The sequence below is a fragment of the Phaenicophaeus curvirostris genome, chromosome 15 (assembly GCF_032191515.1).
Source record: "Phaenicophaeus curvirostris isolate KB17595 chromosome 15, BPBGC_Pcur_1.0, whole genome shotgun sequence".
Classification (NCBI taxonomy): Eukaryota; Metazoa; Chordata; class Aves; order Cuculiformes; family Cuculidae; genus Phaenicophaeus; species Phaenicophaeus curvirostris.
Window position 1 is genome coordinate 1,626,292 of NC_091406.1, and position 24,534 is coordinate 1,650,825.

At 46.5% G+C, this 24,534-nt stretch overlaps 1 protein-coding gene across 3 annotated transcripts in view; it reads left to right on the top strand.

Annotated features, from left to right (window-relative positions):
- Window positions 1-795: 795 nt before the first annotated feature.
- The window catches only part of LOC138727181 (organic cation/carnitine transporter 2-like), a 48,351-nt gene continuing 24,612 nt past the window's right edge, over window positions 796-24,534 (top strand). For 2 of the 3 annotated variants that reach the window (XR_011338532.1, XM_069869455.1), the window contains exons 1-9: window positions 797-1,241; window positions 10,942-11,045; window positions 12,032-12,186; window positions 13,150-13,321; window positions 14,612-14,738; window positions 18,719-18,819; window positions 22,031-22,245; window positions 23,573-23,755; window positions 24,204-24,339. Coding sequence is in view for 2 of the 3 variants with exons in the window: in XM_069869455.1 (XP_069725556.1) it covers window positions 849-1,241; window positions 10,942-11,045; window positions 12,032-12,186; window positions 13,150-13,321; window positions 14,612-14,738; window positions 18,719-18,819; window positions 22,031-22,245; window positions 23,573-23,755; window positions 24,204-24,339 (1,586 nt within the window). In the remaining variant the exon portion in view is untranslated. Of the gene's footprint in view, window positions 1,242-10,941; window positions 11,046-12,031; window positions 12,187-13,149; window positions 13,322-14,611; window positions 14,739-18,718; window positions 18,820-22,030; window positions 22,246-23,572; window positions 23,756-24,203; window positions 24,340-24,534 lie in introns of all 3 variants that reach the window. The other variant, XM_069869456.1, reaches the window with a different exon arrangement.

Sequence of the window (24,534 nt, forward strand, 5' to 3'; positions counted from 1 at the left end):
TTTCTAGCGTGGAACGAAAGCTTTTCCTAAAGACAAGCCTTCCAAAGCGGGGATGGAGGAGCTCAGCCACAGCTGAAATGGCTCCCCCTGACCTGTTACAGCTCAGCCCCGGCCGGAATACACGAAGAATCCTGCGTTCAGTTCTGGGCCCCTCAGCACAAGAAGGATGTTGAGGCTCTGGAGCGAGTCCAGAGAAGAGAATGGAGCTGGGGAGGGGGCTGGAGAAGAAGAGGAGCGGCTGAGAGAGCTGGCGGGGTTTAGCCTGGAGGAGGCTGAGGGGAGACCTCATTGCTCTCTCCAACTCCCTGAGAGGAGGTTGTGGAGAGGAGGGAGCTGGGCTCTTCTCCCAAGGGACAGGGGACAGGACGAGAGGGAATGGCCTCAAGCTCCACCAGGGGAGGCTCAGACTGGATGTCAGAAAGAAATTTTTTACAGAAAGGGTGATTGGTCCCTGGCAGAGGCTGCCCAGGGAGGGGGTTGAGTCACCTTCCCTGGAGGGGTTTAAGGGACGGGTGGACCAGGCGCTGAGGGACATGGGTCAGTGATTGATGGGGATGGTTGGACTCGATGATCCAGCGGCTCCCTCCGCAGCTCCGGACTCCATAACACGGCTCCCCGGCTCTCTTACGGCTCCTCCCCGCGGGCCCCGCCCCGCCCCGGCGGCTCCTCCCCCTCCGGCCCCTCCCGGCCGAGCCCCCGCGGCGGCCCGGGCGGAGCGGGGCAGGCCGGGATCCGCGCGGCCGGTGTCACCTGCGGCCCCGAGCCCGGCCCCCTCCCGGCCGCTCCCCCGGGCCGGCCCATGGCGGGGAGCGCCGCGGGCAGAGCGGCCGCGGGCAGCGCCGAGCGCCATGCGCCAGTACGAGGAGGCCACCGCCTTCCTGGGCGAGTGGGGCCGCTTCCAGCGCCTCGTCTTCTTCCTGCTCAGCGCCAGCATCGTCCCCAACGGCTTCACCGGGCTCTCCATCGTGTTCCTGGCCGGCACGCCCGAGCACCGCTGCGCCGTGCCCCGCGGCGCCAACCTGAGCGGCGAGTGGCGGGCGGCCAGCATCCCGCTGGAGCCGCGGGGCGGGCGGGCGGCCCCGAGCCGCTGCCGCCGCTACCGCCTGGCCGCCCTCGCCAACCTCTCGGCGCTGGGGCTGCGCCCGGGCTCCGACGTGGAGCTGGCGGCGCTGGAGCAGGAGCCGTGCCTGGACGGCTGGGAGTACAGCCGCGACGTCTACCGCTCCACCATCGTCACCGAGGCGAGCGGGGACCCGGGCCGGCGGGGGGGGGGACGCTGCGGGGAGGGGGCCCCGGGGCCGCTTGTCCTCGGTATCCCGGCTGAAGCTTCGCCTCCGGCTCCAGGGAGGTCGCTCCGCCCCGGGGGACGGATAGAGACCGGGGGCGGCGGCTGGGAAGGGGTCTGGCTGGGGGTGATGCTGGGGGAACTGGGAGGGAGCCGGGGAGCCCCTCGTCCTCACTCCCCCGGCGCTGTTTTCCGTTGAGGCTCCATCTCCAGGATCCTCGCCGAGGTGCGCGGAGGCCCCCGGGCTGTGCCAGGGGTTGGGGGGGAGTCGCTTTGCCCTGAGAGGGGGGTGAACAGCAAAGGGTCCGTGTGGAGGGGATGCTGTGGGGGCAGAGAGGGGTCTGTGGGATGTAACTGCCTCGGGAGGAGCCGCTCGTCCTTATCCTGGCTGATTTCCATTGAAACTCCAGCTCCAGGACCCTCACCGAGGTGCGCGGAGCCCCCCCCCGGGCTGTGCCAGGGGATTAGGGGTTCGTTCTGCTTGGGGGGGATGCACAGGGAGCAGCAAAGGGTCCATACGGAGGTGATGCTGTGAGGACAGAGAGGGATCTGTGGGTTTAACTGCCTCAGGAGGAGCTGCTCGGCCTTGTCCTGGCTGTTCTCCATCAAAACTGGTCTCCGGCATCGTCCCGCAGGTGCGGAGGGGCAGGAGCAGCCCCTGCAGCAGCTGCAGGGAGTGTCGGGCTGTGGGGGCACCACTGCAGCTTTCCTGGGGGCTTGGGCCCCTGCCTGGGCTTTGCCCTGCTCCGAAACCTGGCACGCTGGATTTCAGACTTTCCCTTCCAAAGGTGAAAGCAGTCTCCAAATTAACTGCATTTCCATAGCCGGTGTGGGCTGTGTACAGTGATCGCTCGGTGGGTTCCATCACAGGTCTGTGCAAGTGGCTTGGAGCAAGGGTCAGCCCAGGGAGAAGAGATTCAGCTCCCTCCATGATTCGGAGACGTCTTTTTGACCTCAGAACATCAAGAGGGTTTGTTTTGTGTTTGTTTTTTTTTTTTTAAAAAGGGGGTAGAGTCACCCCAGATTGTGCAAGGTGCAGCAGTCGGGGAGCCCTGGTTTAATGCCAAGTCCTGAAGGACCTTGAACTTTGCCGTGTGTCCACAGTGCCTTGGACTCGCTGACCTGCCAGGACAGGCCGGGTCACCTCCTGTTCAGACGCATCCCTGCCCAAACTCACCCTTTGAGTCAGGTCTGTAGACAGGGCAAACAAACAAAGCAGCAGCTGTGCTGATTGTGCTTCTTATTTCAGGTGAAAGCCATGCAGACCCAGAGGACTTAAGATAAAGAGAAGTGGATTTTGAGGAATACTTGAATTTCAGATGTGTATAAGGGTTTTTTTGAGAACACTTACAAACCACTTGTACAGTCCCCTTGCCTGGTTGTGCCCGTGGATGAGTTTTGCAGAGCTGGAACTGTGTTTGCACTTATTCCTTGCTTTGCGAAATGGGTTGTGGTAGGTGTTTGGATAGTGGTGGGTGTGAGTACATAATGACCATAAGCGGATCCGAGCACAGAAATGTTCCTCAGGAGGAAGATGGGGGCAAGGAGGAGAGCGTGGGAGAGGAGCCTTGTCAGCACAAGGAGTCGTGGCAAGGGGACACGGGTGGTGTTGGAAGCTTGTCTCGAATGTGTGCAGTGGTCGGGGTGTGAGTGATTTTTACCTGTGTGCAAAGAATTGCTCTCTCCCTCGAGAGGAAAGCTGCTCTGGATTCCTGGAGCCTGGAAATGCAGAAATGCAGGCTGAGTTGCATGTAGGGCAGCGTGAGTCAGTTGCTGTTGTCTCAAGGATGTCCCGTCCGCAGGTAAACGCGCTGGGTCTGTTGGGAGTGCTTTAGTGTCCTGGGTGACCTGGCTGAGGTGCGGTTTCAGCCAGTACTTTTGAGCTTCTCTGCTGAGCCCGGACTGGGTGCAAATTAAACTGTCCTGAGCCGCTGGACTATTGTCAAGCAGCTTTATACTCTGCAAGAAGAGGAGCTGGTGGGGCTTGCCGAGTCTCCCTGCTCTCCGGGTGGTTTGGCTGAGCGCTCGTGTCTGTGGGAGGTGATATTTGTTTGCCAGACATCATGCACTGAGGCAGTATTTTTTTTTTTCCCTCTTTAATATTAATGCTTTGGAGGGCGTTTTGCGAGAGCCGTGACCTTTCACATACTTAAAGGTTTTCAGCATTCAGCTCGTTTAATGTTTTGGCTTGGTGCTGCTGCTTTTATCATTCTCTAATCTAGTGTGTGGTTGCATATCTGGAACCCGTTGAATAGTCATGAGGACCTTTGTCCCAGATTTCCGTAGCCGCCGTGGGCCGGGGGGAAGGGGAATTTTTTTTAAGAAAGCTTTTTACTGACTCTCTCAGGACTCTTATTGAGAAAGTCCTCATTTACGGTTCCACTCTTCAGGGGAGACTTAAAACATTCAGCTCCCTCATTTGAAGGAAGGCTTCCTCTCCTCACCCAGCCTAACAACAGGAGGTTGTTAGGAGCCAGGCTGCAGAATTTAACCTGCTCCTGTGTAACAAAATCCCTTTCTGTCTTACACTTTTTGAGACGCTGTGTCTCGGGATAAGAAAAGCTTTACTTTGGCTCAAGAAGCTACCTCTGTTATTCTTTTTCCTCCACAAGTCCCATAAAAAAAGTACGAGTAATAAGAGTTCATGCGTGATGGTGAAAGGAATAAAGCCAGGGGGAATTAAGGAAAGAGGCTTCTTCTGCCAGCCGTATCTGTTACGGGGCTGTACTGAATAACTGGGAATAGAATTGAGCTGTGGAGTTACTAACAGCGTAGCTGGACTAGAAATATAATATAACAAGGCAACGTTAGAGGATACAGCAATCAAGACATTTTGGTCTGTATATGAGTAATGCTTACGTGCTGAAACATAAACACGTAATTTTGTATGCACATATTTGTCTGTTTGCAGTGTGTTCAGTGCAGGTGTCCTGTTGCTCTCCAGAGCTGTGTGGTCTGTGCCTGTTGTGCTCCTGAGCTTTAGGGGCTCTTTGGCCTTGCAAAAGGAAGGTTGAGCGTGGTGGGAGTCGCCGAGCGTCCTGAGGTTCAGTGCTGGGTCCTTTACGGATGTGTGGGGAGACAAAGTTCTGGGTAAATGTTACTGCCCTGAGGTTTCCATTGCCTTACACCAGAGGTTCAAGTGCCCTGCTGTGCTGTCTGAGCCCTGTCTGCGAAGCTCAGTGGGTTCTGCTAGATGTTCAGGAGCCAGTGGTGACGTCTGGAGTGATGTGGATGAGCCGTAGTACAGCCGTGGGACTGGAGGTTGTGCTGGTAACTCTGTTAGAAGACAGAGGACTGTATCATTTTGCTCTACCAAAACAATAGCAGGGGCTCACGATGGACGTTGTAATTTCTACAGGCTTTGCTACAAGCAGAAACTCTTCATTGACGTCAGCCACCTCCATTATTTCTCATCTTTTAAAGCAGGTGCATTATTGTTCTTGCTGCGGGCTACTGTCTGCTGATTGTTCTGGCTGGAATTCTTACTGACAATTTCTCAGCCCTGATAAAGCTGTGGGAGGACATTTAGGTGATTTGCAGGTACAAAATCTTAGTATTAATAGTCTTGTCAGCAGGAGGAGAAAAGGTCTGGTTTGCATTTAATAAGTAAATATGAGTGGCTGCCAGATGTACGGAGGTGCTTCCAAGATGCCAAGGTTTGCAACGTGATTTAAGCAGCATGTAACGCAGGACTTCTCAGAACTGTGCAAGTACAGACATTTCTGACCTTGCAACACAAGCCAATATTATTAAGAAGCCTGTAGTTGGTATCGTTCAAATGAAACAACGCTCTTTTAGAAGTACCATGGACAATTATCGGTAGGGTAGTGTTCTTATTTATGCTGTCTCATCTTTGAGTTTGAGAAACATGAGCTGAATTTTAGTTTCTGATATCCGTGCCTTGTTTCCTTTTTCTCCAGGCATCTCAAAAATGTGACATATGGGTGAGTTAACTTTCTGCACAGGGATTATAAAATATTTGGCAGTTTGCTTCCTGTTCTATGCAGGTTTCACCTCTTTTAAAACAACTACGACAGGAGAAATTGAGCAGAATGTGTATGTTGAAAATGCAGACTTTGGCTTATAAGCTTTAATGTGTCATCTAGGACTTTTAAATGTTCAGAATATGCCCATATATTTTCAGAGCAAAGAGTATTCAATAACACTCCTGTCACTCAAGTAAACAGGATATTTATATGGGTATAAACAAGACCACATTCTGAATGGACAGTGGTAAGCACTCAGCTGTAAGACTGAGATTTGTTTGCAGAACCGGCCTCTCCTTGCAGAGAGAAGCAAGTGGGAAGAGTACAGAGTATTGGATTACCTTCAAAAATTCTTCCTAACCTGTTGGTTTTAGAAAGAAAATATTAGCACGTGGGACTATCCCACTTCATGTTTCAATCCTGTGTTATTCTCTGCAAGAGAAGAAAACATTTAAAAAAGAAATAAAGGAGTAAGAGGACACGATATATTGTAGCTGTAAAAATTCCTTTTCCTGTAAGACTTTTCTTTCTATAACAGGGGTGTTACTGAGCAAGGCACTCAAAGTTTTTCAGTTTCTCATAGTTCATCTTTCTTGGGGGTTCTAATAATGCCGTTAGGGAAGTGCAAGTGCTTCTGTGGTGGAGCAATTCTCTATTTTCTGAGAAAGATGGATTTTACAAGCGAGGGCCTAAATTATATTGTAGTGGCCTTGCCACTGCTTCTGTAACTTCCCAAACTGATTTGGCAGGGGTTTGTATTTATTAATTAAATGTGCAATTTCCGTGTTACGATGCATTAAAAATATTGGGCAAATTTTAAGCTCAAGCAAGATAGGCATCTTGTTATTAGCAGCTAGAATTCTATTATTCCTATTACAGTGTCTGAGAAGAGATGACAAAATTACAGTGGAAGTGGAGCAGGATAAGGGGTCAGCATCGGGCTCTGGATGAGAGCCACTGAGGGGTTTAGCATTAGTAATTCATGCGATGCCAGCTCTCCTTTCAAGGCAAGAGCTGTTCTGCAGGCAGGGTGGCTGTGGAGCCTGTATGCAGGAGATGAGCCTTTACCCCTCAGTTTCCAGGTGCCTGGGGAACTTAAGAGGAATGGTGGTTTTTGTTTGTGGTGTGGCAGTATCTTCACCTGGACTTCTGGCAACCTAAACTGGCCTGGTAATTTTAGTTATAAATACCATTAGTTCGTGCTTTGAATGTTGCTCTGTGGTTTGAAGTTCAAAGATTTCATGTATTTCATCTTGGGTCTGGATTTCATTGTGATTGTGGCTTGTGTGGAAATTGTAGGCTAGTTTTCTTTTTGATTAGAGGCGTTTGGTATTAAAGCTCAGTATAATACTGCGAAGGTGTGAGACAGAATACGGGAAATACCAGTTTAGCAAGGCTGACTTTTGCTCCAGCACTGAGCACGTGCTTCTGCCTATGCTGATCAGCGTGATTCTACCTAGACCTGCAACATAGTGCTTCTTGTTCAGGTTGTATTGTGATAAAAGACTGGAAGCTTTTGAGGTTGAGGAGGGGCTGGTTTTTAGGGGAGGAAGGAGGTCTGAGGGAGTAGTTTGGGGTTTTTTATTCTTTATTTTGTAACTAGGATTGCCTTATCACAAGGGGTTTGGGGTTGTGGTGCCAGGTAGCTGGTTGTGAGAGACAAAGCAGAACTTGGAAAGTGCTCTCCTGAAGAGATGCTTAAGTGAAGACTGGAAATACGCAGGACTGTTTTGTACTCTGGCCCCAGACTTGTGCTCAAGAAGCACCTGCTTCAGTCCCTTTCCCTTGTGGTGTCCCCTGCCTTCTCCCCCAAGCTGTACTCATTTTCTGGCCTCCTCCTCAGCCTGTCCTCCTTTCCCCATCCCCTCTTTGCTCACAGCTGATGTCAGCCAGCAATCCTTTATGGAGGGGTGTATCTTGCCACACGTTCCTCCTCCAGAGCACAAGCAATGATTGCTGCTAGGTGTGAGGCTGCTAATGAAGACATCACCCTGCTCTGATTAATTGCTTGGGAAGCAGCTACAGCCCGAAGCACCTGCAAGCTGTTTGAGTAAGAAGGCAAGTTTAAACTGTGACAGAAGGATGCCTTCTTATAAAGTTGTAATAAAATTGAGTGAAACTGCTCAGTGCCTCGAGCGTTGGGCACTGGTGTTTAGGAGCTCGATGCTTTGCAACGTCAGCAGTTGCTGTTTGAATCAAAGCTGCATGTTTTTCTCCTGTTTGGAGCCCTGATACCTTGCTGAGGTTAACCTTATCTCATTCACTGGGGCAAAGGCCATTACAGCTGGCAGGCTAACTGGGAGGATACCAAGAAGTGAAAATAGCGCATGATTTTAGAGCACTGGGTCACGGTATCCTGTGTCCTGGCAGCACCGCCAGCAGCAGGGTTGGATCAGTAACTACTGCGACACTCGCTCTCTGCAGTGCTGGGCTTCTAACAGCGACGTTTCGCTGAGTTCTCGGTCAATGTGCACTTGGGGGAAGGGTTTGGGTACAGAATGGGTCTGGAAGACCATCACTGAGAAGCAATACAGTAGACCTGGCTGGTGAGTCATTAAAAAGCTGAAGACTTCAACATTCGTTTACCAGACAAGGGGTAACAGACTGTAAAGTCCCTTTGATCTGATTGTTGTGCAGCTGTGGGGTCTGTAAATAACTGATATTGCACAACCCAGGTAGTTTTGATATTGAAGTTCACTGTGGTGCCTGGCCCAAGTGATTATCAGCATAACAGCTCCTAATGTTGCTTTGATAGAGCAGATAGAAAAACAAGGCAGTAACCGTTGCCACGTGCTAAGGGCCGATGTGTTTCCACCTGCCAGTGCAAGAAGCTTTTGGCAGAACAGTGCAAAACATTTCAATACCATGAACTTAAGCAGTGGCAACCTCAGTGAAGAAATTGTTTATTCTGGGCACAAGCCTGGTAGTGCCTGGAAAAGCAAGTGCTGGGCAGCCTTGTGCCGAGGGGCAGAGTACGAGAGATGGAAGGAGACAGCTAGCTGGCAGCACAGGGTGATCAGCTGGAAAATAATTACTTATTTAGTAATGATGGGCTGTAAAGCAGAGCTGGATGTTTGGCTAGTTAGATTTTAGTTGTCTTGCTGAAGGTGTCTCCAGCGGCTGATATGAAGATTCTTCATTAATGCAGGTTTTGTGCGGGGAGTGGTATTTGTTTTCCTGATGAGTGTCATCATATGAAGGCATATGATAACCACGAAACCTTTGGCCTCTATAAATCCGATAACAATCACTTGCTGTGTATTTCCAAGGTACCAGATACTTCTTGCTGAAGCTTCCTGACTCAATTAACCTCTGCGCTCTTCACAGAGCTTCTCAAACTTACTTTAATCCGTAATGAAGTGCAGCTTTTGTTGAATAAATCCAGATTTAATTATGTTTATTACAGCTTGTAATCCAAATGGTATTGTTAACTATACTAAGTTAAATCCCTTACGTGAGTGGCCTAAATTTTTTAGCCCATTAGATAGCCACAATTCCAAAAGGAATTTGTGCAAGGATGTATAATTGATGGTGTTGGTGGGATTTGCTGAAACGCTGCATCGAGTGCTGGTGCTTCAGGTCTTATGTGGCTGGAAGGACTTGAGGGATAAGTCCAACAATAGCATTGGGGACTGTGAAAACTGATATCAGGAGGCGTTCTTCAGATTTGTCACAGGAGAGGTTAAGAAATGGCTGGAATACAGTTACAGATTGGGAAAAAGTGTGTTTTGTTAGCTCCTACGACCTCACAAAACCAATGATGGTGGGATGAATTCCTAGGATGGTCTAAGGGCTGGCAGCTGAAGTTCACGAACGTTGGTGAGAGCGCAGCCTGTAGGAGTGAGCATCATTCTTCACTAGAAAAACTTCCAGTTCCAAACTGGATCCTCTTCGTGCAGCAAGTGGTGGATCAATGGAATCTTGCTGCAGGGATCTGGCAGTGAAAGGCAATTGCTCGTGGTCTTCATTCGGTGTGTGGGTTTTGGTAATCCCAAGCCCTAAAACATCCACAGGGATGCAGTTGGAGGGTGAACTGTTGATGAACGGAGGGCTGGGGTCAAGAGATACCTGGGGTCAACGGTTTAATGCTAAGAGGAGCGAGCTGGCAAAGCAAAACGCTGATGTTCCCACCCGCATGGGACCACAGCCAAGGCAGATGGCAGAGCTGGGGCACGCAGCGGCTGCAGGGACAGATCTTACAGCATGTTCCAGTATAAAAAGCTAAGGGGAAAACACGCTGTGCTTCATTATTTTTTAATGGGGAGGAAGGGGGATTAATTATTGGGGTCAGAGTGAATAGTTTTATTTCAACCTTTTTAATACAGATTAAAACCTAAAATTTTACATCCCTAAAACCTCAGAAGGTGCCCTATGGGAGCTGTTTGAATAACCGAGCTCAGGAGGGGTTGGCTTCACGTTGGAAGCATTGCTTGCTTCCACATTCCTTGGGCGTGGGGCTGCAGCCCTTCTTACCCTCTGCCCGCAGGCTCTGGGAATGCTTCCAGTCACAGCGGTGACATGAGGGACCAGGGAGCCCTGCTGGGTTCTGGCCTTTCTTCTAATGTTTACACACTTTTTCCCCGCGGATAACCAAAATACTATTGAAAGAGGCTTGGTTGTAGCTGTTGGTATCAATACAAAGGTAACATAAGTGTTATTTCAAAAACATCAGACTGAAGTGGGTGGGAAACTGGAAACTATTTCAGTCTTAATAACTATCTTTTCTTCGTCTTCTTTATTTTCGTTTTGGAAGTCTTGGTTTGCTTGGTGTGTATTTCAGTTTGTATTCCAGAGAGAGTGATTGATGTTAGGTTCCCCACAAACAGTGGGGAGTCTCTCTCAAAACCATATTAAAATGCAAAAAAAAGGAAGAGGCTTATTTTTCCTGTGTCCTTGTTTCTGTGGTTCAATTTCTCTTAAATTGGAAATGTGCATTTTTACTGGCAAGCTGCCGTACATGGGGAAGTCAAGTCTGGGGTCTGTTCTGACTCCTTCCTAAACCAGCACAACTGCAGCAGCTGAGCCTTTGGGAGGAAGTTGAACGAAGAGCGTTATGAAATTATTACTTACTATCAGTCATATTCACAGAAGGGAAATAACCGCAGCCACCAACCGTGTGTAGAAAGTCGCACGGGTCCCACATGAGGGCGATGCTGGGACCTCAGCTGGGTGGCTCTGGGCGTTTGCCTTTGCCTTCTGAGGCCCAGCATCCCTTCTTGTTATTTTCATGGAGCTGTGTAGAATCATGGAGTGGTTTGGGTTGGAAGGGACCTTAAAGATCATGCAGGGACACCTTCAACTGGATCTGGTTGCTCCAAGCCCCATCCAACCTGGCCTTGAACGCCTCCAGGGATGGGGCAGCCACTGCTTTTCTGGGCAACCTGGGCCAGGGCCTCCCCACCATCATTGTAAAGGATTTCCTACTAATGTCTGATCTAAATCTTCCTCTCTCCAATTTATAGCCATTCCCCATGGTCCTATCGCTACGTGAGTCTGTGGTATTGCACTACGTGATACTACTGCATCTGTGTAGTAGGTTCATTACTCCTTTGTCTTGTGAAGGTTCCCTGTCCAAAGAGCACATTTTCATCTGGGCTCAGCTAAAATGTTTAGGACGAGAGAGGGGAAATCCTGTTTATTGAAAGACTTCCATGTTCTCTCTTTCCGCAGTGGAATCTCGTATGTGACAACGACTGGAAGGGACCCCTGAGCACCTCCCTCTTCTTTGTGGGCGTCCTGCTTGGATCTTTCGTATCAGGACAGCTCTCAGACAAGTAAAGTATATCCCCTAGAGCTGCTGGCTCTTTGTTTGATGCCGCTTTGTAAGCCAGTCTTGTGTGTGAAGTTTCCCATGAGTGTCTTTCTGCAACTACTACCACGTTCTGTGGCCATCTAATCCGAACGCACACAGCGTGTAGAGAGCAAACGTCCTAGAACGGAATGTTACAAACATTGCTAGTGAGCCCTATCTGAATATTTTTTATTTTTTCAGCAGAAGCACCACTGGAGCAAACTGGTTTTATGCCAGAAAACAGGTGTGGGAGCTAAGTTTCATCTGGAAAAATCAGATCAATGATGTTCCCTTCTAATTACTTTGGACTCTGTTCAGAGAGTTCCCTGAGCCTTGTTTTCATTGAGGTCAAATTTAAAATTATCTTTTTATAAACACCCTTAGAGTCTCTTCCTCCTCATGTCAAAGTCCAGTGAACTGTGTTTGTGGAAGCTGCAAAGCCTGAGTGCTGTTCAGCTGAGCTTCAGAGAAGCAGGACTTTGGCTTTCTTGTCTGGGGATACTTTTTTTAATTTTTTTTTCCCCTGAATTCCTAGTTTCAGACTGCACTGGCTTTCCAGTTGATCAGTAGAAATGTGAAAACATGGAAGACACCATGATTTTTTGTGATATTGACAGGTTGTTAGGTTTGGGTTGTTTTGCTTTTAAAGCTGAGGTTTTCTGATTTATTTCCCCGAGATGTGCTGTGCTCTCTTCCTATCAGTAACAAAGGAATAGTGTCCAGCACATACTTCAAAGCAACTTAGCTAGCAGCTTTTGGAATATTATTTTCTCTTGGCCAGTGGACTTTTTTTTAACGTGTTTAGAATAGTTGTGCTTATGTCATGCTTCCCAAACCTCTGCTTTTTGCAGATGCTTTCCATCTCCCAAAGTATGCATACAAGTAATCTTGTTTTCTGTTTATGCAGTTTTACTTCATGCTGTTGTATAATCTTTCTTTTTTCTTTTGTTTTTAATCCGTCCATGGAAGGTTTGGCAGGAAGAATGTGCTGTTTGCAACTCTGGCAATGCAAACTGGCTTCAGCTTCGTACAAGTCTTCTCTACTAGCTGGGAGATGTTTTCAGTGTTCTTTGTGCTAGTTGGCATGGGACAGATCTCAAACTACGTGGCAGCCTTTGTTCTCGGTATGCAAGTCCTGCTGGGCACAGTATGTGTTCTTTAGTCTTGTGCTTTTCCTGCTCCCTTTCGGTACCGGCTTAGGGTTGATTTGTTTAGCCAAGTAACACTGTTAGGAGCATGTACTCACCATGCAGGGGTAACGCACTCTCTCCTTGGAACTTTCCAGTTGACACAGAAGTGCAATTTGAATTAAATCTTGTAAACAGTCCCTCCCCAGCTTTCTTGTAGCCCCTTCAGGTGTTGGAAGGTCACTAGTCAGGAAGATAAGACATGTAAGACATGATTTGAGTTGTCCATTTTGAGGCCTAAAAGTCTGTTTGATGTAAAAACTCATAAAAGGAAAAAAAACTCAGCTAAGTGTTACAAAGACTCCTTAAGGCAGCCTATAGTAAAAAATCAAATGGCAAAATGATTCCTGCTTGGTATATTTTCAGTTTAGCTAAGACCATACTTGATCAGATGGGAATGTGAATTACCTTCTGAATGAGAATTTTTTAAAAATTTTGGGTTTTTTAGCAATTAATATTACTTAATCACTGTCCAAAGTACCAAATGATGGCAAGAAATTCCTTTTTGGCCAAGAGTGAGCAGTGCAGCTGTGGAAACAGGCTTTAGCTAACCTCCTTGGAGACATCCTACTGCAGCTGCCGGAGCCTTTGACTTCTGCAGAAATGATGAAGATTGTATCTCTCGCTATGTCTCTTGATTTTCAGGTCCCAAGGTGCTGCACGGGGGCACTCTGGCCCCTCTTAGTGCAGTAATTCCCCCGTCAGTAGCCTGGCCTTTGTTAGCTGGTCTGTGTGCCAAAGGACTGCAGATCTGTGCCTCTAAAAGTGGGTGGCAGAACGCTTCCTTCTGCGAGCACCCCTTGTAGCGTATTTCAAAGCCAATTGTTAGAGGGTTTTTTGGTAAGTTGCTTGGTTGCTATCATGTTAAAGCACTAATCTTCACTCTGTTGTTCTGAACAGGCACAGAAATCCTTGGCAAATCAATCCGTGTGCTGTTTTGCACGCTGGGCGTTTGCATATTTTATGCATTTGGCTACATGTTGCTGCCCCTCTTTGCTTACTTCATTAGAGACTGGCGGATGCTGCTGCTGGCACTTACCTTACCTGGGTTACTCTGCATCCCACTCTGGTGGTGAGTATAACTAATTTAATAAGACTTTAGTCTTTAGAAAGTTGTGTCTGCAGGTTTGTAAGATCTGGACTTCAAGCCAACCAGCCCATGCCAATGAAACTGGTATTCCTCCCAGTACTGAAAGGGTCTCCAGGAAAGCTGGGGAGGGGCTCTTGATCAGGGAGTGCAGGGATAGGACAAGGAGGAACGTTTTTTAGCTGTAAGAGGGGAGATTGAGGTAAGATCTCGGGAAGAAATATTCTCCTCTGAGGGTGGGGAGGCCCTGGCCCAGGTTGCCCAGAGCAGGGGTGGCTGCCCCATCCCTGGAGGGGTTCCAGGCCAGGCTGGACGGAGCTTGGAGACCCTGATCCAGTGGGAGGTGTCCCTGCCCGTGGCAGGGGGTGAGACTGGATGGGCTTTGAGGTCCCTTCCCACCCAAACCATTCCATGATTCTAAATTCAGAAATGGGCAGGTGAAGAAGGGATGTTGCATCCTTGTCCCAGTTGCTTAGCTGCAAGTCGATAGCTTTGTGGGTGATCTGATTTGTCCCTGGAAAACCTGTTCTTCATTTTCTGTAGGCTTCTATGATATCAAGTGATATACATGCGAAGAAAAAAAGCCCGTCAGTAAAACTTCTCCTTATGCACCAGTGAAATCCATGAGCTTTTAAGAGCAGGCCTGAACTAAGGGCAGAATGAGAAACCAGTTGGTTTGGGAAGCTGGGCAGTGCTTAGGGTGACAAGCCACAAAACAGTGCTTGCCTGTCTTGAGACTTCCATGTTTTCTTCTGTAGCTGATGAAATACTGGGTTTGGGCATGCAAGGTTTAAACAGTCCACATGGTGGAGGTGTTTCTTCACTTACACTAGCCTTGACATTTGTGATTCCTTCCTGTTCCACTAACTCGGACAAATTCTTCTTCCTGACTTGCCTTTATATGATAGTATGTACAGTTCCTAATTTTATATGTTATTCCCTAAAGATGTGCCTCAAGGTACAGCATGCTGCTCAGGTATTCATATTTCTCAAATTCTTAATTAAACTGTTTTCCCATACTTTGAAGGTTTTGGTTGATCTTCTTTCTGCATCATTGCTTATTTCTTTAGCACTTCTAAAATCCACAAAGCCATTTTAGTCTGTTTGTGTTCACTGTACTAGTCTGCTCATGTAAATTACAGCAATTGTCACTGCTCTAATTTCTGCAAGATGTAGCAAGTTTTGAGATCTCCGTGCCTGGAACAGTGTGTGTTGGTGCCTACAGCAGTGCTGTCTGTCGAAATGCAGCCTTGTTATTGTAAACCCTTTCTGCAGGATCATTCCAGAGTCTCCACGGTGGCTGATCTCTCAGGGAAGATTTCAAGAGGCAGAAGACATCATCCGAAAGGCTGCAAAAATTAATGGTGTCACAGCCCCAGATGTAATACTTGACCCTACGGAGGTAAGATTCATTTAGCAGTCTGGTTGTTTGCTTTCTCTGCCTCATTAAGATTTGCAGAGCCCTTGCTGTCGCACCCCGTGGGAATGCCAACACACATGCTAATGCAAACATCTTTTTGATCCAGTTTACAGCCACTTTTTTCCTTTTAATCTCTAGGTTTTGAGGGAAGGTATTGAATTTGATGTCCCTGTTGCTTTGTGATTTAAATACGTGTGTTGAACAGACTTTATACTTGTGCAGTCTAATATGGTTTTATAAAAGATGTAGCACAGGACCAGTCCTGGCCAGTGGCAGTGGAAAGAATGTCATTCTAGTTCAATTCCGTATTCAACTTCATTTTCTACTCCATATTAAGGAAAGCAAAATTTGAACTCCTCCCCATCCATTTCTTCAAACGTATTGTTGTTTCCTCTAGCTATCCTCCTTTTGTCTGAGCTGTTGGTCAACTTAAGATGTAGAAGCAGTTCCACACTCATTCAAACGTGACCTCAGACAGATAAACTGTTTGCAGTGTCCAGGAGAAGGGCAGGTCCAGGAGAAGGGCACCTCTCAGCAGATCTGTGGAGTCTGTTTGGGCAGTTGCCCAGTTGTGTTCTGGTTGACAATTGGCATTGTCTTGTCGTTTGTGTGAAAACACTGTGTCTATTCACTTGCTTTGCAAGGCCTCTGAGGAAAATGGTTCACCACTGATGTGTTTGCTGTTGGGATTGGCACCGCTTCGCTTGGGCTGAAGTTAGCTGAGGTGCAAACAAACCTGTTTGTCTAGACTTATTTCTGAGTAGTAAGACAGACATTCTGGTCTTGCTGGAACAGAGTGAGAATGCCAGGAAAACCCAGACCTCCTTACAGTAGCTTTTTCCCTGGATTTTCATTAGCACACACTTCCTTTTTTTCTCTCATTCCTTCTCATGCTGAAGGCTTGAAAACTCACTCATTGCCAGCACTGCCACAGGAGAACAGAAAATAAACTCTGGCTCCAACATCCGCCTAGAGGTCACTGTCCCTGGAATCTTTTATATCCATTTCTTAGAAAGAAATGTTGATATGGGGCTGGATCATGAAGCAGCAGAAGGCAGGATCAAGAGTAGGGATGTTGCCCCAGGGAGCACCCACAAGGGGGAATGCTGGATTCTGCAGCAGGGGAAGCTGGAGTAGCCACACTCATTTACACATTAATCCTTGCATGTCATCTCTCAGAAACACAATTTAACAGTGATGCAAAGCATAAAATGAGCTCATTCAGGCAATGTTTAAAGGCAGAACTCCTGCCCATCTCTTCTATTTTTAAAGTAAAAATAATGCTGTGACCACGAATTCTGTACAAAGCTTCATCAGAGGTCTGTTTACCTCATTCTTGTCTGCTTTCCCAAGAGCTGTAAAGCAGCAGGCTCACAGCGTCTCTGAAGTTTTTAGGAAGCATGTTTATGCTGCAGAGAGGTTCTCAGAAATCTAGGTGGCCCTTAGCCCTCATGCAGTTGAAATGCGAGTTCTGAATGAAAGAGCAACTCAAGCTCGTGTTTGGAGCGTTCCTTGAACCCCTGTGGCTGGAGAGCAGCACGTGCAGTGTTTGAGCTCCAGAGACTTCAAAACCAGTTACCATCCAGCAGGTGAATAGTTGCAAACAAGCTGCAGGGCTGAATTATCCCATGTAGGGGGGATAAAAATGTTTGGATGACAGATTTATTTTCACATCACCATTTTGCCCTTCTCGTAGCTTTTTGCTTTAGCCTGTCCTGCAAAGGATTATATTGTCTCCTAAAAGGCAGGGTCCTTTTTTCATCATCAACTGTGTCTCTGAATTTTACTCTTCCTGATTTTTTTTTTGTGGTTTATTTGGGCTTTCTCCTTTTTTCTGTTCCCCGTTTGCTGGTTTCTTGGCAACAGCTAGTGGCAAAACTGGAGAGTGCTTAGGAATGATCATGTGATTTAGGAGAAGGGGCTCAATGCTGCAGAGCTGCCTGCAGTGTGTGGGGGGGTAAATTTGGCTTCAGACAGAATGAAAGCTGTTGCAGTGAAGAACTTTCTGCCTTTCATAGAAAATGAAGGTTTGTGAAAGCAAATACACTGAAGTTTGGTAGGCACAAACATCAGACCACTATTTCATCCTCTGGGTCTTCAGAACAAAATATCACTGAGAAATAATGTTCCCCTGACTGCAGTGATTACATAAACTTCATGTTCCCGTTAGCTCGTTTACAGTGTGAGGAAATAACGTGTATTTTGAGTTGAGGGACAAGAGTTAAGGCCCCCAGATTGGTGTCCAGCGATTAATGTCACTAGTTGAATATGGAAAAGACACTGATAAGGAATTAAGTTAAGCTAATAATTGCTTTTGTCTCTTTATTGGTGTGTTGTGTCCTGCAATCCCTCCAGCTGTAATACTGCTGGACCAGCCTGATGTTTTGGGGAAAAGTAATTTAGGTTGAAGTATGCAGAGTAGAGGATGATATATTAGACTAGGCAAAAAGGGTTCAGTAGAGCTTAAAGTAACGAGTAATTGCACTATTTTGAAGCTACAATCATAGTTTACTTCTGTTGCTAACAATTTGCACGTGCAATGAAAGAGTACACGGTGCCAACAAAAGGCATTCAGACTTTAAACATAATAAAATTTAAATTGACATTCTCAGGTCACGCTGACCTAAAAAATCAGGGGAGGAAGTAACCTCTGTACGCAGTTTATTGTGCTTGCGCATAATAGAAGTCTCTCAGGCAAGGTTGATTCTGCTGTTTGTGGGAAGAGAAGTCTTCACTTAAATACTGTGAGGGGTCTTGGCAGCTTACAATTCAGTGTCTCAATTAAAACTATTTCAGTATTGCTGTTTTTCATTTGATAATTTTGAGCTGCTAAGGTGGACACTCCTTTCTTCCTTAGTGAGATTTCTAACTGTTGATAAAGCCACAGATTCCAATAGGTATAAAATGTCCCAACAGAACAAAGAGCCTCTAGGGAAGACTGTAAGATGAAATGTTAATGTTCTTACTGCAAGACTGTTAAAAATGCCATTAAATTGATGAGTAAGTAGCCTTGTGATGAATCCTGAAAACATGCTATCTTTGTGATAACAAAAATATGTTGTGTCTAGAAAACTGTGGTCCTTCAGCCACAGTGTTGCTTTATCAGAGCTGATAGTTTTAATCAAGGGAACTTGTTAATTTAGGACTTAAGTCCTAAATTAAAAAAAAGAACTTAATTTTTTTTTCAATTTTTACAGTTTTATTAAGCACAAACTTGTTTGCGTGCTTCGTGGATGAATATCTTGGCATTGTTTGCATGAAAGTGGTTTTAATTTGAGGAGTGGAAAGTTCATGGGGAAAGAAGTTTGTTGTCTTTTTGCTTATATTCTTAGAAGAAGATCTCAAACCCAGGCTATATAATGATCGGGATTTATTAAATCCGTATGCTGCAGTTTCATCTTCTTGTTTCTTGCCTGGTCTGCAGTGGACATACAGGACAGTTTATCACTTCTTTTGCTGGTCTTTGAAGATGTTCTTGGTCTTCTAAGGCACCTTCAGTCTTCTGGCTCAATAAAACCTTTGCTTCTACAGATGGTGTATTTCAAATAGCTCCATCCTTGCTTCTCCCTGCTTGTCTGGGTGCAGTGAATTTGTGTGATCCTCGTCACGTGCCACTCAACTGGACACGAATTCTGTAGGAGTGACCTACAAATTGTGAATTAGTGCTCTCTCTTTATAATTCAAGTATAAAAGTAACAAAAAGCACTTTCTTTGTGAAACCTCAGGCAGAGAACATGCTTACTAATTTCAGCCTAAATTTTAAGTGACTTTAGGGAGGTGCAACTACTTTCAGAGGCAGTTGTCTCTTAGGTCTTGTACGCGCTTGGTTAAAAGTGCGCTCTGTGTGAGCTCTGCTGCGTATCAAAATACTGGTGTGTAAGTTGGGGGGTATTTGTTTTTCACACTAATTTCGCTTGCAGGAAGTTAATGTTCCCATGGTTGGTTGGTTTGTTTCTTTCCAGCTGCAAGACTTGAATTCCCAGAAGCAGCAGACGTACACCATTCTGGATCTAGTGAAAACCCGGAATATCCTAACTATCACCATCATGTCGGTGATTCTTTGGTAAGCAAGTGTGGTTTGGGACTACGTAAGCACAAAAGCTGCAGGCCAGTGAAGAACTACTGTTTGAAAGCTAAGGTACTCGGAATAGATATGGACAAAACCAGTCAAAACCCAGCAACCTGCTGGCTGAAGGAACAAAGTTCTGGTTCCATAGGTTCTTCATTTCAGTAACATCATAGAAACACATCTGGATTGTTCTTTCTTTCTCAGGCAGTCAGGCATATCTTGAACTGAGCAAGAATCAGATCAGCTGGCAGTGATATGTGGGAATCCTGCCTGATGTTGGGCCTTGGGGAATCCTCATCTGACTGTAACAAAGTCTTGTAAGACTAATGAGTCGTGCTGTGTCTTTCAGTCAGAGAACTGCTGCCCAAGGGTGTGAGCACAGCAATGCTTGACTTATGGGGAGAATCTTCCCATCTGTTTTGTATTGTCTCTTAAAGGGATAAAGCTGCCCTTGAAGTTCTAACCTGAGAATTCCGTAGACTTTCCTGCCAGCTACTCTACCTGCCATGTTGAGCTTGGTTTTGCACTAGCTGAAGCCATGCTTGATGTTCAGTTTGATTAAACAGATGTCGTTTTCTTTTACTGGAAATCTCAATGAAACTATAATTGCTCAGAAGAGTGAAAATAAAGAGGGTAACTTGTAGCCTGCCAGAGGCTATGAAAGTAAGATTGAATTAGTGCATGTGCCTACAGTGTCCTAACAAAGGTCCCTCAAGTGCTTTGGTGCTAACTAAGTCTGTTTGCTGCTTTACTGCACGATGTCCTTGTGCTGTAGTGAGGCAAAGCCTTGGAGTTCAGTCCACTGCGCATACAAGCTGATGTGGCTTTTTGGGTCAAGGAATAACCTGGCTAATATTTAAGCCAGATTCCCTTGCCCAATACCAAGCACAGTGTTACAAACACACTGAGAAAGGAATCTGAGCAGAATACAGCTCAGAAAAGAAAACTACTGTTGGTTCTTTGTGGATGTGTCAATATAGTTTCCACAGGCTGTTGTTTCCCCTCCAGGTCCAAATGCTGGCTCCCACCTTTAATTGGAAGTGAGCTAGAGTTGGGACTGTCCTACTTCTAATCTGCTTGGAGTAGATCAGTAGCAAGTCCCTAGACACAGCCAGTTTTGATGTGGAGTTGTAGAAATCAAATGCAAACCCTGTTGGAACAGCATTTCTGGTAGGACAAAGCATCTGAGAGAAGCAGAGTGGCATGGCACCGTGTAATCTATTCCATGTGCAGAAGGGCATTAGACCACATAATAAGTGAGATTTTAGCATGGGCAGAAAGAGTCAAACATGCAGCTGCCTTATGCAATCTCACCTCCTCTTGCAGAAAAGTATTCTATTAATTTGGGCAATTTTTCCACTGCTTTTACTGTGCGTGTCAGTTGCCTAACCCTGGGATGTGTAAGCGCCCCTGGAGTTTTTCTCGAAAGCGTGTAACTGTCAGGGTTTGCCAGGCAAAAGGCTAAGGCAAACCGGCTGAAAGTGAGTTCCAGCAGGCACAGTTTGTTGTATGTAGCAATAATTCCTAGGAGCAGAAGGCTGGCTGTATTGCACAGCATCATGGAAAACACCCCATCGTTACTCTGGCGAAGCGAAGCTTTAGCTGGCAGGTGTCGCACAGCGGTGGGGTTACCCTCAGCACCGTGACTTCATGCTGTCCCAGGTACACAGGCAGCTTGTTCTAAGCAATTGGACCATGAAGGCTCTTTCCATGCGAAGTGAGGAGGAGGACAAGCTCGTCTTTTGTTAGTGATCCACATCCTGCTGTGCAGTGATTTCACTCCAGGTTCTGTCACAGCACAAATGCTCAATGACATGAAGTACCGAGTCCTTTTGCACCAAGAGACGTCCCAGTTCAGTGCCTATTGTTTCCTTGGTGGTGAAACGTAACCTTCTTCCCACTGTCTCCCAAGACGTGACAGGATTTGTCTCCAAGGCCAGTTGTGTGTATCTCTTGATCACACGGAAGCCAGTTCTCATCTGGCAGTGGCACCGATCACCAAGCTCTGTCCTGCCACGCTGACCGGCCCTGGCACCGAGCCTTGCAAACGTGACTTGGATGCTGCCCAGCCAGCCTGGGGCATGGCAGAGAAACTCCTGGACTGTTGGGTCTGCCAGGATGCCCTACTCCTCCTCTCTGACTTTATCTGCAAAGCATGGAGGGTAATGATCCAGAAACAGTGTTCTCCACCCCAAGCCCCCTGGCAGACATAATGAAAAGCTGCTGTAGGCCTCAGCAGCAGTAAGATTCCGTAGTCCAGACTTTCACACTAAGGCCATAACTGCTGGTAAGAGGAACTACTGTGTCACTGCACTGTGGGTGAGCATCACTCACCTACCGGGGGTGACCTGAAATATGAAGAAGTAACATTGCAACTGTGAAACCAATTCTGCCTGAGCCTTGCTTGATCTTTGTCTCAGTGAGATCTCCTTCAGATGTATTCTTTTTAGCACAGCAGCTCAGAGTTTTAACAGTTCACGTTCAGTGTTTGCAACACCCTGAGAATTTACCAGGGAGCACTCTGAAACACATCTCTCTTTAGAAGTGTTGCTTCCAACACTAGTGCTTGATTGACTTGCAGTAAAATAACAAGACCAGCTGTGAAGAGTCCCTTTCCCTGAAAGATGAGATGGAAGAACCCAAATCACCCCCATCATATACTGATTTTCTTCAAAGTGGGAAGCACAGGTGAATATCCACCAACCCCATCAACCCCGCTAGCAGAGACAAATGAGATGTCAAAAAGTTCAGATATCCTGAGCTTCCTTGCAGGATCTGAATGAGTGGAATGGATCAGTTGCAAAGTCACACAATGGTCGTAAGAAAGGTAGTACGAGCTCTGTAGATGGAGGATCATCCGTCACCTGCGCCCATGGGTTCATAGGTGTATGTCTCAGTGAGACTAGCAACAGCTCTGGGGATCCCTGATTGTATTAATGCAAAACTGAGTATTTAAATTTAAAAAAAATATTTTATTCTTTGAGTTTGAGAGCAACATGAAATGTAAAAAGCTTCAGGACTGTTTAATTGTTACCTTGCTGTTTCTAAAGTCACTACTTCGGCTGCTTCAGAGGTGAACAAATCTGGCAGATGCTGAATTTGCCTTACATAGCTATTTGTGTGCTTAGCAGAGATGTAAAAGAGGTTCATGGCAACCTCAGGAAGAAGAGAAACTTGTCTGATAATGTTGTTCTGCTTCTTTCAGGATGATAATCTCTGTTGGTTATTTTGGACTGTCTCTTGACACACCTAACTTGCACGGAGATGTCTATCTGAACTCCTTCCTCTCAGCGGTGATTGAAGTTCCAGCCTACATTATTTCCTGGCTGCTGCTTCGCAATCTCCCTCGACGGTATTCAATGGCTGCTGCGTTATTCTTGGGAGGCTGTGTTCTTCTCTTCATTCAGCTGGTGCCTTCACGTATGGAATCATTGGTTGATCTCAAATACGTATGATAGGTGAAGTGCAGTACCATGCCCTGGGCAGATGTGGAGGACGAGTGTCCTGAGGGGACTAAATACAGATATTCATTTCCTATCCTTGCCCCTCTTCCTTGGTTCTCCGTGCTTCTGCACAAGGAGCTTGCGCTACATGTCAATTCAGATACGTTAAAGGTGGGTCGTTAGCTTTGTGATGCGTTGGGATTGGCAGTGTAGTCCAGTTTTGCTGTTAACGTACATCACTGGCAAGGTGCCCTGGTGGGGTCCAAGTGGAAAACCAGGACTGGAGGTTACCGGAAGGCTGCAGAACCTACTTCCCAAACAGCTCTCAATGACTGTCTTCTTTGTGGCTTGTTTAAACAGTTGTATTCAAGGGAACCATAGAATTATGGAATGATTTGGGTTGGAAGGGAACTTAAAGTCCATCCCACTCCAATCTCGCTACTGTGGGCAGGGACACCTTCCCCTAGCCCTGGCTGCTCAAGGCCCCATCCAGCCTGGCCTTGGAAGTATCATTGTGGAAGCATTTTTGATAAGTGAAGATGCTCGGACTGGATTAACAATGATATTTAAACATTTGACGACTAGAAAGGAGGACAAAATAACATTTATAGGATATCAAACCATGTGTGTCTTTAGGCCAGTTAAGATTAATGGGGTTATGGACTTGTAACTGAAAATGCTGTTGAAAATTTGAGCATGTTGTTGCTTAGAAATTACATACAAATCAAAGAATAAACAAAAGAGAATGCACAAGAACCACCTTGCTTGTTTTATATGGGTAATTTATGTGTTGTGTTCTCTTTTCCCTGTTACAATCAATTTTTCACTGATACGATCTGTTTGATTTTCAAATCTAGCTGTCCCAGTTAAAGTCAACCCAGCTTCCTACAATTAAATTATTGACTTTTAGCAAGGAATGTTAATGAGAAACCAGAGCAGGAAACCAAAACTAACTTGTTTTGAATGTTTAACTTTTGCTCACTTTATTAAAAACGGACACATGGCTTTGTTTGCAATAGTAGAGATCTGGCCCATGAAATCTGAGAGGACCTCTCCAGTTCCTGCTCTGTTCTCCTTCATTTTTCACTTGGCAGGAATCCCCGTGCTCAAGAGGAAATGGAAACATGGAGTCCTAGTAGTCTAAAAAAATAAAAGAAGAAATGTTGCCCATGCTTGTAGACTTGTACAGGGAGAGAGGACACCAGAGCCCAGAATTAATTAGGCAGGAATTACACAAAGTAGAATTAAGAGATACCGTGAACTGTCACAGCTTTACTGAAGTCCTAATTCTGTTTTGATTTCAGATTTGCGTGCTGTATCTGTTCTGCTGGTGATGTTAGGGAAGTTTGGGATCACATCTGCCTTTTCAATGGTTTATGTTTACACGGCTGAGCTCTACCCAACAGTAGTGAGGAACATGGGAGTTGGAGCAAGTTCCATGGCCTCTAGACTGGGCAGCATCCTCTCACCTTATTTCGTTTACCTCGGTAAGTTAACCCATCGTGTGTGTGCGGGGGGATGCTGGTGGCTGGGAAGCAGTGCTGCTTGCCCAGGTCAGCTTCCTGCTGCTGTGGGTCACTGGGCTTTTCTGCTGTTCGCTGTTCCCAGTCCGGGTGCCTGGGGAAACTGCAGGTAAAAATGGGATCTCAACATCTGAGGAATGGTTGTAACAGAGAAGTTATTTTGTGCCCTGTTGAAGAAATGCTCTGAGAACTCTCAGTCTTATTGACTCTTACAGCTATTGTTTCTCAGTCTCTTGAGTTCCTAAAACCACATTTATAACAACATATGCTTTGAATGCCAGCCTGTGAGGGGGGGTTGGTTGGTTTGGTTTTTACTGAAATCTTAAATCTTGTGTAGATGAAGCCCTGTATTTGGATACAAATGTTGTTGGAGACTTGGAGCTGATGCTGGCTTTTTTGTGTATTTTGCTAGGTGCCTATGATCGATTCCTGCCTTACATCCTGATGGGGAGCCTGACTGTGCTGTCAGGAATTCTGACCTTATTTCTGCCAGAAAGCTATGGTATGCCTCTCCCAGACACAATTGAGCAAATGCTGTTGGTGAAAGGGTAAGTGTCACCTTCTCATCTCAACACATCTGCTCTCTGCTCCGAGGCGAGGAGCAGACTTGCCTGGGTACGGTCAGAGGGAGGGGTGAGTTTTGGTAGTGCAGGAACTGCTCTGCTGAAGACAGGAGAGCTTGGCTGGAACCCTGGTCCCTCTTCCCAAGTGTGTATGTTTGAATATATTTCTCTGTTCCAAAT